Source organism: Pteropus vampyrus, unplaced genomic scaffold, assembly GCF_000151845.1.
Source record: "Pteropus vampyrus isolate Shadow unplaced genomic scaffold, Pvam_2.0 Scaffold7, whole genome shotgun sequence".
NCBI classification, from domain to species: Eukaryota; Metazoa; Chordata; class Mammalia; order Chiroptera; family Pteropodidae; genus Pteropus; species Pteropus vampyrus.
Genome location: NW_011888788.1, coordinates 16,303,318 through 16,320,291, shown reverse-complemented (window position 1 = coordinate 16,320,291; position 16,974 = coordinate 16,303,318). Strand labels below are relative to the sequence as shown.

At 39.3% G+C, this 16,974-nt stretch overlaps 1 protein-coding gene across 1 annotated transcript in view; it reads right to left on the bottom strand.

The window, feature by feature from the left end:
- KIZ (kizuna centrosomal protein) overlaps positions 1-16,974 on the bottom strand; it is a 135,815-nt gene that overhangs the window by 70,723 nt on the left and 48,118 nt on the right. Inside the window, exon 7 of the mRNA XM_023536822.1 lies at positions 2,122-2,235. Coding sequence (XP_023392590.1) covers positions 2,122-2,235 — 114 coding nt within the window. The remainder of the gene's footprint in view (positions 1-2,121; positions 2,236-16,974) is intronic.

Sequence of the window (16,974 nt, the reverse complement as noted above, 5' to 3'; positions counted from 1 at the left end):
CACTCTGGCACTTTTTCCGAGGCAAGAGAGTGAACCAGCAACAATCAGTGTGCATTAATCAGCATCCCCAGTCACACATGGGGCAATTCTAATTGTAAAAGAAGAAAACATTGACCTTAGTAACCATTCCTGACTTCTTTATCTGGCTTTAAAAAATGATTGTGGTAAAGAAACAGTCTTGAAAGCTCTAGATATTAATTTTAAAATTTGTGTTGGTCATAAACAAGGATCATTTCTTATGGAAGGCTGATTTATATATAACTGTAGATCAATAGTCATATAAAATGCAATGGAAATGGAATGGAAATCAATGCTTTATTATGCATGTTGAGAAACTATAACAAACTTTAGTCTAGTAGATGTAGATATATCTTATCCACAATCAGAGTTTGGCAGCCCAGGTTAAGAGAGTCACACAATGAATCATTTAGTCTAACAAGTTTTCACAGAGAATTATAAATGCATATATGCTTTCTAGGTCACATACCACAACTGTGGTTTATGTGAAATAGTATGTCAACAGATACAAAAGGCACTAAGAAAGAAACAGGGGTCTGAGTAAAGAACCGTACAACACATAGTTACCAAATGCCTTACAGAGTACAAAGACTCTTTCCCAGCCAGCTTCTCCCACCACCTTGTAAAACAGAATTTTTATTTCACATGATAAAAAACATAAAAGAGGATTTTCTTGCATTGACCTTTACTGTTTTAAGTTGAAAAGCTAATGACCACGAAGGTAATTTCTAGCATTTTCCATAGTTTGGAGATCGCTAGTACAGATGCGGAAGGTACTGTAAACATATTCATGAGTTGCAAACCTCATTTTGTAGTCTGTGAAATGGAACCATATGATTAGCCAAGTTTCTTGTGACAAGGTCATTGTAGAGATCATTATTCTGACTTCTCATTCCTTGATGGGATCTAATATCCACTAGACTTAAGCTGAACTCAAGTCTAAAGAAAATCATGTTTCCTTTCTATTTATATCATTAACATGAAACAGCCTACGTGGCACATTAAAGGTAGAGAAAATGACATTGAATGTAAGATAACTAGACCGAAAGCCCCAAAAGGGGTCCTTTCAGATGGGCTTTCACAGATACTCATCCGGTGATCAGGCTTGAGTAATAATTTGTTCTTTCCTAGTAAATGGTAGGGATGTATTTTAATAAGAGGAAATATAGTTAGTCCTTAAAATAAAAATCAGGGTTAGGACACTGGTAACATTCATGCAACGTGAATTACGCACTTACCAGGTGACAGCACTGAACAAACCATTACGCATATTACACATTTATGATTTTATAAACTCAATAAGTTGCTCAGATGCCACAAAGCTTCTGAGGCCATGGAAAGAAACTCAGATTGCCTAAAAGGTGGGCAGAGGATATGGAAAAGATTTCTGACTGACTTAGGAAGAATGTTCAACAATCATGGTTCATATGCTAACTATCCTGCAAATAAACGCCTCTCTCGTTGCAGCTTTATGGCCATTTAAGACATATCCTCTGAGTGGTGGCTCTCAAACTTGAGGGAGCAGAGTTCCCTTAAGGGCTCATTAAAAGCCAGATGGCTGGGCCCCACACCCCAGATTCCTGATTCAGTGGATCCTGGGTAGGGCCTGAGAAGGTGTGCTTCTAGCAAGCTCCTGGATCTTACTGATGCTGCTGGTGCAGGTAACATTCTTGTAGAACAGTATCTGTATCTTCTAGATTGGGAGCCTGTTATCACTAGCATGACCTTGGAAATTTAGGAATACATCTAGGGTTTGGAGCTGCCAAGGACATCCTTCCAGGTGGTGGCTATACTGGGTTATATGCTTGGTTGTTCTCCAAGGCATGCTAAAGGCTACCTGTGTTCCTTCCTGCTAAGTAAGCCCTTAAAACTTTGCTATAAGCAGGGGCTGAATGGATATATCCAGTTAACAATTAGAAACAAATATATTTACAAAGAAGTAGATGGTGAAGTCCATAAAAATGTTAAACCAATGACTACGAGTGTCTACCCCAGTGCTGATCATGTGGGCTAGCGTTTTGCAACTCTGCAACCCTTTTCGTGGAAGAATTTGGGAACAAGTACAGCCACCTCACCACAGCGGCAGTTTTACCATAGTAATACCTGACTTGTTTTTCTTTGCCGCCACTCCCAGGTGCGAGTCTCGGAAGCTGGTGAAGGACAGCTGCTCCACAGTCTTCAAGGTCTTCTTTCTGAATGTCACTGTGATTATAGAGCCTATAAAAGAAAACAGGTGCTGCATGAGATGTTTATTTAAGCACAAACGGCCAGCTTCTAGAATCTATGGTGGTTCTTCGTGGTTTATTGAAATATATCTGTAATATAATCTAGACATAAAAATGCAAAAACTAGACTATCTCTCAACAAAGATGTAAAACAGGGAAGTTTGAAAAACTTGTTTGTATGTATGTGGCAGTTTTAAAATCATCAGAGAAAGTAACTTTTAACCCTTTGAAGGCTTAGTGATGTTCAAATCCACAGCTGTGCAATCTCATTTCACATTGTGATAGGAATGCTAGATAATCTTAACAGCAGAAAAGGCTAATTTTATATTGTCAATCATAACAAAGTGAGGTCTCCATGACTCATATAAAATTTACTTAAATTGTCACTGCTAAGAAATTGAAAACTGCTAGCTGAAGTATATACAGGTTACATATTCTATTTCTGAATGTAGAAAAAATGACTATTATTTCTTCATTTAGATCCCACTGTAATAACACTTTTGTTATTCTTAGTAAGAACAAGAAGGTATGGAAAGAGGGATTTAGCTTTCTTTATCTATTTCCAGTCTATTGAGAGACTTATAAATCTTATGATTTAGCCACTGTTTTAGGTTAGGTTTATCATGGTATCATAGTAGCCTCTAAAGAATTTGGTTACTAACTTCCTTTTAAAAAATGTCCATTTGGGGAAAAGAATGATTCTAAAAAGCTATGGAAGAAGATACCAAAGATAAAATAGTATTACATCTTTTAAGGAGCTGATCGTGTATGAAGCTGGGAATATTCAACACATAAAAAGAAAATAAAACAACTTATAAAGCAATATGTTAACTAGCAAAGTATTACTAATTTGTACTACAGTTGGTTAAGTTACTGGATCTATTTAATGGCCATGTGCCTCATATCACAAGGACGAAATAGACACACTCTGTCCATCTACTTGAGGGTGAGTGACAAGTGCAGGCTCAGGCCCACTCTGAAGCAGGCTTTTACCCTCGGCAGGAAATATAGTTCAAGCCCTGTTCTGGACTCTGGGCCACCCTGTCAGTGCTCTAGCTCCTTGCTAAGTCTTACACTCGTGCTTAAACTCTAAGCCTGGGTTCTTAGTCTCTGGGCTAGATCCTGTGTTGGGTCCTTCCTTTACTCCTGAGCTCTACTGCCCTGAACCTTCCAGACTCCTGGCCTCTGTGACTTACAGTACCTGTGAATACCTCTTTTTCTCAGGCAAAATCTGGGTCCTAATTCTTTTTGGAAGGCTTTATCTTGTTACCACTCAACTCACAGAATAATAGCCTGACCTTAAGAAGAGAAAGATAAGCCAGCCTGAGGTGAGCTAATTTCAGAGCAGTAAAGGAGAACTCATAATTAATAGGAAGACAATCAGGAATTATGAGGTGGTAGAGAAACTGAGAGCTCTGTGGTGCCAGGGGCTTGACTAAGGAGGAGGAATTTGGGCAGACCGGATTTAGACAGAGGGGGAGATATTTCAAGCTAAGGAGCAGCTCAGGCAAAAGTGACAGGAAATGCCAGAGGAAGAGGGGAGTGGGGACTAGCAAGGGGCTAAGTCTGGCCAGGTGAGGGATTCTGTTAGTGGTTATAAGATAGTAATGGGAAATAAAATTGATATGGAGCTCTAGTGAGAAAACAGCAATACACCTTGTGGATTTCTGAGCCATGCTGGTACCCTGAAAGCATTGTTTTTGAGAGGGCTGGCCTAGCAGCTGTGCGCGGATGGAATTGGTGAGGAAAGAGACCTGAGATGCTAAGACCAGCCAGGAGACTGGTGATGCTCTATATGATAGAAGAAGAATGTGTAAGTATGAGAACAGTGGTGGGGTGGCAGAGGAGAAACAGTCATTCCAGGTGCAGCAGCCAGGGAGGACTCAGTGCCTATGGCTGGTGGGGTGAGGATGCAGAAAGCTGGGGCACGTGCCTCCCTCAAATGGCCAGTAACCCTAGCCTCCCACTGTGGAGACCGTGTCTCAGTAACGCTAGATCTTCCTAGTTTTTAAGAGAAGCCGGAAATCCACAATGACAAGTTTTATTTTTATATGATATCTCCCAAATTTAAAAATGTGACAACTAATTCAAAAGAAGGTTAAATACCATGCTTGACAAACAATGTCCATCTGCTGGCTTAGGTCTCCAGCTTAGACCTTTAGTCTTACATCCTGACCTGGTAGTATATCCACCCGGTCTTGGTGTTTTTGTACCTCCTCTAAAACACTAGTACAACAGTGGAACTTAGTAGACACTTGCTAATGCTGGTGTACCAAGGTGAGGTGGGGTAGCGTGTTATAGTGAGAGCAGCCTCCCTCCGGGGAGGAGTAGTTTATCTCTGCTATTCTTAGGAACGATGGTAAGAGAAAGCAGACTGAGTTTTAGTAGTTTTATTATTGTTTATAGACAATGCACCCCTTGTTGCCTAAATCTACATCTCCTTTCACCACCACCCCCAAAAGTATCGGGGGCATGCCAGTGCTCAGTAATACCTGATGGTCCAGGCAGGACAAATGCCAGATAACCTTTGTTTTTTTCCTATCTGATCAATCCAAACATAAGGCTTACTTAGACTAGCTCATCTTACACTTTGTCTAGGAGCTTCTCTGACTACCTCATTCACAGGATTTTTCCTATCCCTGAAATCCTTTAGCACAATATAGACAGCATCCTATCTGTACTATTCTAGTTATGTCTGCCTAGTCTTCTCAACAAGACCAAAAGCTTGTTTAGAACAGCAATCAGACTTCTGAATTTTTACTTTAAGTTCCATATAGTACTCAGCACAATGCTGAAGACACACTTAACAACACTACATGTTGAACGACAGGCCAAGATTTAAACCTAGATTAGAAAAAGTCATGACATACCTATTTTTACAGTCTGTTTTTGTACGTGAGTATTACTCCAGTCCAGGGCTTCCAGGGGTGGCAACAAGTGACCAAGAAGGTGGCCACAAGCATCGTCTGCACGAAGCTCATGGTCTACTCTAGATTAAGTCAGAATCTTGTCTGGTGAAAATGAGACAGGACAGGGAGTGCAGGGATACTCCCTCCCCCTCCAGGATAGGCTCTGGAAAATTTTTCTTCTTCAGATTTCTCCCTGTTTTAGACCTGGCAGGCGGGGAGGGGTGGTCCACGGGGCAAGAATAAGCCCAAATTGGTCTTTTCCAGCCTGGACGCCATCTTTGGCTGAGGCATGACCTTGGCTAATTATATCATTATAATCTCAGCCACATTGCGAATACCACAGCTCCCATCATGTCCCTGACGCCACCATGACAGTTCTGGAAACACCACATGCGGAAGAAAAGCAGGAACCCAAGCTCCCCGCCTACTGGGTGGCGACACGGAGGCTACCTCAGCACTAGGTTTTCCCAGGCTCTGCCTCCAGGGAAAACAAAAAAAGTTCAAAACCCAGTCATCTTGTGCTCTCTCTTTCTCTCGAGTAAGCCTGCACCCCACTCGAGTATGTACTTTCGCTTTAATAAATCTTAAGCTTTCCTGCTTGCTGTTTGCCTTGACCTGGGATTCTTTCTTGCAGAACAGGACAAGAATCTGGTCACTGGACCCCCACGCTCTCCAGCTGTTCATCTTATCCTTAAATTCTTTCATGTGGAACAAGACGAGAACCTTTCCAGTAACAAAAAGATGAGCCAATCTGTGCTAAGAATTTCTAAGAGTTATCCCCCCACGTGATATCAGACTTTACTTTGCAAAATATCCATCAATCCTTTGCTGAAAATAACTTCGTTAAATAATTCACACACTGTATAGAGCTAACAATTAGACTATTATAGAAACACTAATTATTTTAGAATTCAAAACCTCAATTTCTTTCATGTCTTCTATTTGCATTACTACCAAAATAATTCCAGCTGGGGGACATTAGTCTGCCAAGCCCAGGCCCAGTCTTTCCTGGGAGTGTATGGACTGGCCTGGCACCAACACGCTGGGCTCTACCATCAGTTTGTTCTCTGTAAAGTCCAACAGGAGGATAAACCTGCTGGATGACAAATAATCGCTAGAAACACAAATGACACTTTAAAGACATATTTTATTTTACCTAATAACAGTTAAAGCATACAATAAATACATTTTGAGGGGCTAAATTTTAAAGTAATTGCTTTCTCGCTTCATTTTCATCTTTCAGTCACAAAGAATTTAGAAGATAATTTAAAAGAAAACAACTCCGCTCCGGGCTAATGGTTTTTTTTTGTTTGTTTTTTGTTTTTTTTTTTTTTGTTTTAATGAGTTAGAAAAGTTGCTATGCTTTTTCTTTCAATATCACAAACAGAATTATTTCTTGGCAAAAATAACCCTGTATAAGGGCTACAGAAAATAAACTTTTCCTTAACTCTACCAGATAACTTTCACAAATTTCTGTGCATGTTATCTTTTGGCGGACTTAGAATTTATGTGTTACAGTTGTACTACTATATATAAGTTGGACTTTCAGGTTTTATTATCTCTAGGGCAGGACTCCAATTCTGGGGCTGCAGACCAGTACCGTCTGTGGCCTGTTAGGAACTGGGCTGTACAGCAAGAGGTGAGTGGTTGGAGAGTAAAGCTTCATTTGTATTTGCAGCCGCTCCCCAAGACTAGCATCACCGCCTCAGCTCCACCTCAGATCATCAGGTATTAGATTCTCAAAGAAGCACCAATCCCTGGTGCCAAAAAAGATTGGGGACCGCTGCTCTAGGGGACAACAGTCTCAAAATGGTGTAATCACTGACAATAAATATTAATATGTTTGCTTACATAATTTACATAATTTAATGTTACTTTCAAAATGTTTTATAAAATACGTTTACTGTATTTTTAATGAGATTGAAGAATCAAAGTGCTATAGTTGGTCACATCCACAACAAAGTTTTATGGAAGAAATTGTATTTCAGAATGAGCAAAAAAAGAGGCATCATTTGTAGAGGTAGTCCATAAGTGGTGAGCGTGTTATTTAGGAAGAACCCATATAGCGAGAGGTGGGAAAGGGGCAAAGCAAACCACCTTTGTTTCCAATTCCAGTGCCTGCAGAGACACTGGTCCTAAAACTCCACTTCTTTCCCCTCTAGGGTTTGACCCTACCTGCATTCCAAAATACAAGAAGGCTTTGCTCTTTAAACCAAGAACACATGGTCTAAATAGGCAATATTACTTTTAAAACTACCACTTTATCAAATTCTAGTTCTGTTTTTTTACATTTAATTCCCAAGAAAATTTGTTGATTACAATTAATAACATTTAATCTCTTAAGACCCATGAAGGTTCTTAAGTTTAAGCAGAAGTAACAGAATGCATTCATGTACCATGTGGTACTCAAAGACCACAACTGCTACAAAATATAATTAGGGAACCAGGGGGGCTGTTGTCAGTCAAAACCAAGAAGTTAATTCAATTTGTGTAGCTTATTGGTCATCCTAAAGCAATTTAGCACCTTCACCATAAGAGAAAACTCCAGTGACCTCCCACCCACAGGTACACAAATACAATTGAGAAACAGAGAGGTCTGCAGAAGCTCTACCTCCATAAAGATGCAAATTAAGATTTAAACAGTGTAACAATTGGCTGGAGCTAATCCTTTTACAGAGGTGTAAACGGCTATTGAGAACCGAATTCCAGGCTGCTAACTTTTGTTAAAGAGCTTACAGACAAATTTCACCCAAGAGCAATGCCACGTCAACAAGTTTGAGGACAACTGATATAATAGTTTCAAAAAGCCAATGCAATATATTTCGGTTTGATATCAAATTTCCTGACCATAAATCCAAACATGTAAATATAAACTGCATCAAGAATTAGTGCCCCGGGAAAATAAACTGGAAGCGACTATCTCAAGCCTGACATCCGATGCCTGGAACAGCTGTATGTGTGGCCACAGTGAAGTTTGTATATGGGTTTTGTTTGCCACACAAAACAGTTGTAGAAAGGACAAACACATACATAGTTAAATAGTATTTTTCTTTTAATGGGCTGTCTTACAAAAACCTATGTTTTGGTGGCTACCTTAGTCCCCATTGTGCAGCCCCGTGGGTGGTCTCTTCCAGGGGGCCACTTGAAGAAAGCACAATGCCAAAAAGGAGGGAAGGAGGAGACCACGACACAAAGGCCAACAGAGCAGGGCGGTCTGCAGCAGGCAGCAGACCAGGGGTCAGCAAACAACTCTCCTTCTCTTTACCCAGGAAACAGTGTGATTAAGCTGACAGCTTGAATTATGAGCTACATTTTGTAGGGTACCGTCCGTGTTAAGGTCCTCTTTATTGTAGCAGAGGCTGCACAAGCAAAACTCTTTTCCCCCTACTTTGGCCTCAAAACAGACCTCATCATTCTGTTCCATTTTAATTCTCAGAACTACTCCGTCTCCTATAGCACTGCTCTGCCCCCGCCCCGCCATGAGGTGCTGGAAGGCTTGAGAAAATTTATAATAGGTATTTCCTTCCACCCCTACATAGAGATAACCAGTCTGAACCCATAACGAGTTTTATTTAGTAGCCAAGAACCATTAGTGATAGCTGTAGACACGCTTTATGAAATGGGTAAGTGCTCTCAATGTGTTTTCTCTTTGATAGTTCTATGGATCTCAAACTTAACAACTGGATGGATAAAAATCCTCCTTGCTGGGAAGGTGAAGACTGGAAAGACTTACTCCTGCTCCCTGGATTTTTTTTAAGTCAGCACTTACATGCTACCAGAGGAGGGTTATCTACTGGCTGTGCTCTCTAATCTGAGGGGCCAGTCACCTAAAATGACCTGGCTTTATATATCTGTTGCAAAAAAGAACGTGGAGGGTAAATGTCCTATCATACAACTTTATACCTTTCAAAAATGTAATACAATCAGGCCCTGCATTTTGGAAGTTATTATAATCAGTTCTATAATTAAACTGTAAGAAGTTACTTTTGGGTATTTGACACTGTCAGGATAGAATCGTCTTTGCTGGGGCTTAATGACGGAAGACCATAAAACAAAACGTTAGACTTTTGCTGTGCTGTTACATGTCTGTCTGTCTGTCTCCATATGTATGTATATGTGTGTCTGTAAGAGAAGAAACAAGGAGATTCAAACTGCGCTGGCAAGAGTTACACTATGTGAGGGAATCCAGATACAGAAGAAACCAGAGGGTATAGTAAGATGGGCTTATTAGGGCTCAGGCAATGTTCAGACCCTGCAATAAGTTAGTATGTCACTTCTCTGGGATAAGTGAGTCTCCTTAGAGGCCAATTAACTCTTATGAATGAAAATGGGGTTCAGTGCAGTCAACCGTCACTGAAGGGGAATCCAGACAAGTAAGGCAGATGCCTCCCTGCATTCTGACTCAGTGTTCAGGGTCCACCTCCATGATGACAATGAAATGAGAGCAGCAGCACCCAGGGAGGGCACCTGTAAGAAAGGAACTGAACACTTGGCTATTAATGTTTGCCTCCTGCTGTATGAGTATGGTAGATGTCAAATACTGTAGGACTGCTGAAAAGATGGTACTGGGCTTTCAGAGGGTCAATTACTGTATTAAAATGAAGAAGCTGAAACAATTTATTATTCAAACGCTCATTCACCAAGAAGCTGCAAAAAAGATGCCAAAGACAAAAAGAAACAAGAAAGTGAATGATAACAAATTATTGTGAAAAAATAAATGGATTAACTATAAAGGAAAGGTAGGCAATATGCAAACGAGAAAATAATAAAACACTAACTGGCCCTCTTGGGTGGGCCCTGGGAACCAGGTGAAAAGGCTTCTCTTGTTAGCATCAGAGTTCAGGGTGAGTACACTTTTACTGAAGCTGGACCAGGTAGCTGCTCATGTGCTGGGATGAAGAGATGAGGAAAATACACTTGTAATCCTTGGATGTGTCCCCTTGGCCTGCAGGGGTGCTATACTCTACCACATGAGCCACTCTTTTGGTTGGAGTAACCACTAGTTTGTAGACATGAGCCATGGTGACTTGTTTCCAAGGCCTTTGCTTACACTGCACCCCTCCTCTGCAATCTGGAATGGCTAATCTCCTTCAACCAATCGTCATGGCTATTCTGATTTATCTACTACTGTGTAACAAGCTAACCCAAATTTAGTGGTATAAAACAACAACCAACAACTTTTTAAGCTGTTGGCTTCTGTGGGCAGGAATATGGACAGAGCACAATGCAGGTGATTTGTCTCTGCTCCACGATGTCTGGGCCTCAGCCTGAACATCTAGGGGTGATCTGGAATGTGGGGACTGAAATTGCTTGGAGGCTTCTACACTAGCATCTCACAGGGGCCTGGGCTGGGATGATTTCCAGCTCAGCTGGGCCTACTGACTATAACACCAACACGTGGCCTCTTTCTGAGGCCAGTTTGCTATTAGCCTTATTTTCTTGGAAGCCTGGCCATGTTCCGGTCTTTCCTATCTTATTTTGGTCTTAAACAACCAGGGCTTGACTCCCAGTCTCCTCTCCAATCTATGAAACCGAGGGTAAACTTGTTTCACTGAAGAGTAAACTACTTTTAAATTTCAGATTTGTAGTGAAAGAGGTCGAGTTTTGCCACACCCCTAGGATTTGGCCTGACTGCTGGTTCCCTCTGGGTAAAGGTGTAGGTCTGCTGCGTTCTTTCACTAACCTCCCATATTCTTTACTCTCCCTCCCCCTTCCCCCTTTTCCCTCTTCTCTCTCTCCCTTGCCTCCCCCTACATCTGTTGTTTGGCAAGCAGAGTGCTGGGGTAGGGCACCTTAACACTCCACTGGGAGATCTTCCCCAAAATCTTGTAATCAAAAATTTTAAAAATTCTAGGAAATCAGTGACAGTATTGTCTTTCATTTTCTTTTTTAAATCTCCCAAATTTCCTTACTGAAAGAGAGAAAGAGAAAGAATGAGAAACAGGAAAGCAAACCAAAAACTCATCTTTAATATCTATTACAAAATTAGGTGACAAAATAAGAGAGGGACAAACTACTGATAGCAACTGAACCCCCATTATAACTGCTCAGTTGTGTAGAAGGAAGTGGAGGGACAGCAGAAGAACATATGATGTTCCTGAGAAGGCAAGGACCTCCACATCATCGAGGGAGTAGCAGCAGCCCATCTGGATGGGGGGTCTGCAGGTCCATTTCAATGGTGAGAACAAAAGGATTGCAGTAGGGTACAGGAGTAATCTGGGCCCTAGAACTATGGAACCTTACCAGACTAAGTGCCCTTTCCGCAGAGAGTTCTGCAGTGAGGATAAACTAATGGGAGTGAATTTAAATTGGGCTGAAGTAAGACAATAAAGGCAAAAGAAAGAATTTTTCCACTTAAAGTGGAGGAGGGGACAAGAACCAAGAGCTCTAAGAAAGAGACCATACTTATAAACATTCTGGGAGAGCAACAGAAGAGGGAGCTCTGGAGCCATAAAACTAGGATAGCCAGTCTGGCCTACCTGCTCTTCCTGAGTAGAGAACTCATCTCATTGGAACACAGTCCCAGAAAAGATTTTAGGTCCCCTTATCAGTAAAACGCAGGTAATAACACCTCTGTTGCATAAGGTTGCTATAATGATGAGATAATGTGTATAAAGCAGCTGGAACAGCTTCTGGTACATAGTAAGTACTCAAAGATGATAGAAATTATTACCATTATTATAAACATTATCAAGTTTATATAACAACCTTAAGCCTAACCCTAACAAAATATTAAAGATGTCGGACAGGCCAAGGTGAAGTTTGGTAAAACATATCTGTCCCATTCCAGAGGACATATCCCCCAAACTTAGTGCTTTCTCCCTAGAACAGTACTTGATATATAATTACCCAATTCTACCTCTAGCTTTCCCTTTCCTGTGCTACATTGTTCCAGATGTTCACAAATCCTTGCTTCAGACATACACTCACAGCTGGTTAACTCTCAGAGTTCTAGGGCCTTACTGGTGACCTCATATACTGATGCTAAGTGCAAGCTATACTTATAGTACGTAATATCCAACACTTCTCACTGAAAAGGGCTAAGTAAAATAAAATGCCCATTTTACCATGATTCTGATTCTTTGATGCTAGAAATTAAATTTACCAAATTTTCAAGAGTCAGAAGTAGGAGAGATAGAAGCCAAGTTCATTTCTAACTTAAAAAGAAAGAAAATGATTGGCCATTCCTGTTTCACCTCATATATGTCCCTGATTCTTGACTTCCAGAACTACCATTATCAGATTACCATTAAGTAATTAATTATCAAATGTCAACAGATGCCAGCCAATGTATCAAGTACTTAAGCTGTACAAAATTAATCTGATGAAAGTGGTAAATGAGAACTTAGAAGTCAAGTTCAATTAGTCAATTGTGATACTGGTCAAAAGGAGATTCGAGATCATAGTTGCAAAAGGTAATGAATGGCTCTGCTATTCTTCCTGTGATTTCGCAGTATCTCTACAGCAAGGAGAGAGGAAGAGAACATTCCAAACCAAACAAGTAAGTTCCTGATTTGTTTCTTATTATCATCTCTAGTTAAAGAAAGGAAATTAGGGACAGAGCTAGCCTGACATGAGAAATAAAAGTAAGGGTAATATTCTCATTAATGTGTATAAAACGACATTTGGAAACAGCATATTCTACATGTCAGCAGATGGTCATGAGTTTGGAAGGGTTTCTAAAAACCACACATAGGAAAATAAGAAAGTACTGTGTACAATCTAAAGAGACAAGTTGTTAAGAGACTTGAAAGGGCTCATCACAAGGGAGGAAAGATGAAACGGAAGTGGAGAAAAGCATCCTGGTAATAGATTTAAAAAGCAAAAAGCAAATGAAATCAGAAATGATTTGGACAAAGCTATGCATTTCATAATTAAACTGAGAGTGGCCAAATATCTGGTTTCCTAGGTCTTCAGAAAGTAAGAGGCAGCCAGATGAAAGTAATTATGAGGAAGAAAGGAGGAAGAGACACTGGGCAGGCTTCTGGATGCTGATATTTCTTGACTGGGTAGGGGTTATTGAGTGTGTTAACTCTGTGCTACTTAAGTAATATACTCAAGATTTGTTCACTTTTCTGTATGTATGCTATATTTCAATAATAAAATTTATTTTAAAAAGTACACATAAGGACTTCGACTTCTCGTAATGGGATCTTAAGTAATGCATGCCAATCTTTGCACCAAAAACAAAAAATATGTACATAAAAACTATCTCTTTGATAACCTAGAGAGATAAGGTAGTGAAGAACTACAGGACTAAAATCTAGAAAAATGAAATTATGAGAGGTGAGCCTTACATTTGGGGCAACTTTTCTTTGAAGGGCATGTGCTAATTCCAGAAAGGGCAGTTAAGAGTCTGAGAAACTGAGTGAAGCTTTCGACAACCTCACAGAGTTGGATAATAAAAACTGAAGTCCATGTCCACCAAGGAAGGAAAGCTCTAATAAATCACCCACACTTTGAACTGGAAACTCAAAGGGCTACTTCCTGTAGATAAGGGCGAAACAGAAAGAGTCTGGCCCTCAAAGAGACCAAAGCCTGGCTTCAAACCATGTCAGTCCTCGGACCTGGATAAAAGTGATCCAGAATTGCTTCTGTCCCTAGACACTTGCCAGAAGCAAATGTAAATCCTTTTTTTAGAAAGAGAACTTCCTAGGCCTCAAATCATTCTGAAAATTCTCTTATACAATATACATTCAGAAATTACCAGAGATTTGAGAAAAACAAGACAGAATGATTGAAAATGAAGATAAACAACAAAAAAAATTGAAACAGACCCACAGGGAACAGATGGAGACACAGCGTCTAAGGTACTTATATTATTCAGAAAGAATGTAAAAATACTAATTAACAATAGATTTTGAAAAGTCAGAAGCTTATAGTTTAAACAAAAATTAGTAAATACACAGATAATTAGAACTATATAATTAACAAGCTCAAGCTAATGGAAACATATAGAACCCTGTCTCAACAAAGAGTAAATAATACATTCCTTTCAAGCATACATGGGCATTTATATAAATTGGCCATTACCATGGATAATCAACAAAGACGAAGAACAGATGTTGTTCAGAGCACATTCTCTGTCAGAAATGTGATAAAATCAGAAATCTATAATGAATAGCTAGTGTTTCTTTACCCCAATGTTTAGAAAGTTAAAAAAAATTTCTAAATAATGTTTGTCAAAGGAATAAATATAATTATAAACATTTGTATAATTAAATTAAAATATTTAAAACTGAATGACAGTGATAACGTCACCCATCAAAACCAGTGGGGTGCAAGTCAAGCATTACTTAGAGGGAAACCTAGTCTTAAAGCATGTGGTCGAAAATGAGAAAGACTGAAAATTAGACATTCGATCAAGTTGGAAAAAGAACCACATGGTAAAAATCAAGAAAAGTAAAAAGGTAATAATAAAGATAATAACAGAGACAAATGAGATTTTTAAAAAGCAATAAATGGGATTGAATTTGATTATTTGAAGAAATTAATAAAAAATCTCATGCAGGAGTGATTGATAAAACAGAGTGGAGATAAAATTGTGGATGAAAAAAGGGAATATAATTATTGACACGGTAGAAATTCTAAAATACAAAACATGCCTACAAACATGAAAACTTAGAAAATGGACCTCTTTCTAGTACACTTTATACATTTTCAAAATTGACTCAAGATGAATGAAAACCTGAATATACATATGAGCATTTAAGGACTAAGTAATCAAACAAAAATTAAGGGAATTTTCATTAGCAGATCTGTCTTGCAAGAAATGTTAAAAGAAATTCTCCACGTTGTAACCTTTTGTTCCCAGTCATCTACCTCCTCTGATCAAGGCCAGCAGCTTACGGTTGGCAAAGGCTGGGAACCAGGTTCCAGTTGGTCAATGGAGATATCTTTTAAGATCTTTTAACATTTCCTGTACAGACACTGAGTGGCAAATGACTGTAATTACTGCCTACTTTGCTGATGATCAGTTCTCAAGACCAATGTCCTTTTGGAAGCCCGGTTCTGGACTTTTGAAAATTTAAACCAAAATGAGGTAAAGATAAGGAAAAATCTCAGATTTTTTTCAGATCAAAATAGATAAGCTAATAGGAGAGGCACAGGGAAGAATGGGGAATGAAATGCCAGGTAAAACATGAGGAAATACATGGATGGCCCCACCTGCTGGCATGGAGTTGTTTTTCCAAAACCTTAATGTACAACCTTTCTTTAGGAACAAAAGCCAAATCTGTGGAGTAGTAACAAAAAAATTCAGGGGGCCACCTTTTGAGGGGCAGAGGTCATGTCCAGGAAAAACAAGTGACGGTGGTGAAGAAAAAAAGCAACTGAGAAGACATCTGAAGGCGTCATCACATCTTAAGGAACAATGAATTTATAAATATGCTTGTAGCTCATCTTAAAGTGAATTTAGGGTAAATTATAAAAGAACACAGTTGTAACCTATTATTCCAGGCAATATGATTTTCAGCAGCAAATCTTTCTCAGATGCAAGAGCTTCCTTCCTATATTTAACTTTGAAGAGGGACTAAATTAAAACCATTGGAGGAGATTCAATTTATTTGATCAGATTTTTATGACCTTGATAAACCAAGGCTTTCATTTGACATACGTTAAAAGGCAGCACTACATTTTGCTTTCAGTCATCCTCCAGGGGGAGAAAGAACAAAGTAACTTTGCAAGTACTTTGTTCAAGCTTGAAGAAAGGCACATAGCACTTGATAAGCTTGCTTATTCGAGGTTGGAAGGCACAAAAATCAATATGGACAGAGCAAAAGGTAAAATTGCCACTGCTTGGTTTTCTTTTCCTTTTCTAATTAAAAAATCTAATTTGCTTTCCTTACTCAACCTTATGAAGTATTATCCTTGATGATACTCTAGTTATTTAGGCAGTACAAAGTCATAGGGACAGAGCCCAGGATACCAGTTAAGAATGCAGACTCTGGACTCAGATCGCTGAGTTCAAAATACTAAGCAACTTTGTTACTGAACATAATCTCTCTGTGTCTCAGTTTCCTCCTCTATAAAATGGTGATGATAATAGGAATAAACAGGTTATTATAAACAAAGCTCTCACAACAGTATCTGACCTGGAGTTGGTGCTATCGAAGGGTACATCACCATTATGATTGTGATTTATGTGGTAGAGCACAGAAATTAAGAGCATGAATTCTGGTATCTGACAATTAGTTTGGATGCTAGCTGTGACTCCAAGCCAGCTTTGTGACCTGGAAAGGTTATTTAATCTTTCTAAACCCCTCTTGAAATAATCCACTTGGCATCTACAGCATAACTTCTCAGTTCTCCTCATTCTTCACTGTGGCCTCTTCTCAGACTCCTTTTCTGGCTCCTTCTGATCTTTCTGACCTTGAAAGTGGAGACAGGCCTTGGGCTGCTTTTCCTATTTATGCTCACTCCCTAATGTTCTTCTCAGGGCCCATAACTTTAAGATGCACTTATGATTCAGTAAAGTTACAGGATACAAAATCAAAATACAAAAATTAGTTGCATTTCTATACAACAAACAATCCAAAAAGGAAATTAACAAAACAATTCCATTTACAATAGCATTAAAAAGAATAAAATACTTAGAAATAAACAACCAAGGAGGCAAAAGACTTGTATACTGCAAACTACAAAACACTGTTGAAAGAAATTAAAGACACAAATAAATGGAAAGACATCTTGTGTCCATGGACTGGAAGACTTAATATTGTTAACATGTCCACACTACCCAAAGTGATCTACAGATTCAGTTCAATCCCTATCAAAATCCCAGTGGCACTTTTTACAAAAACAGAAAAAACAACCCTAAATTT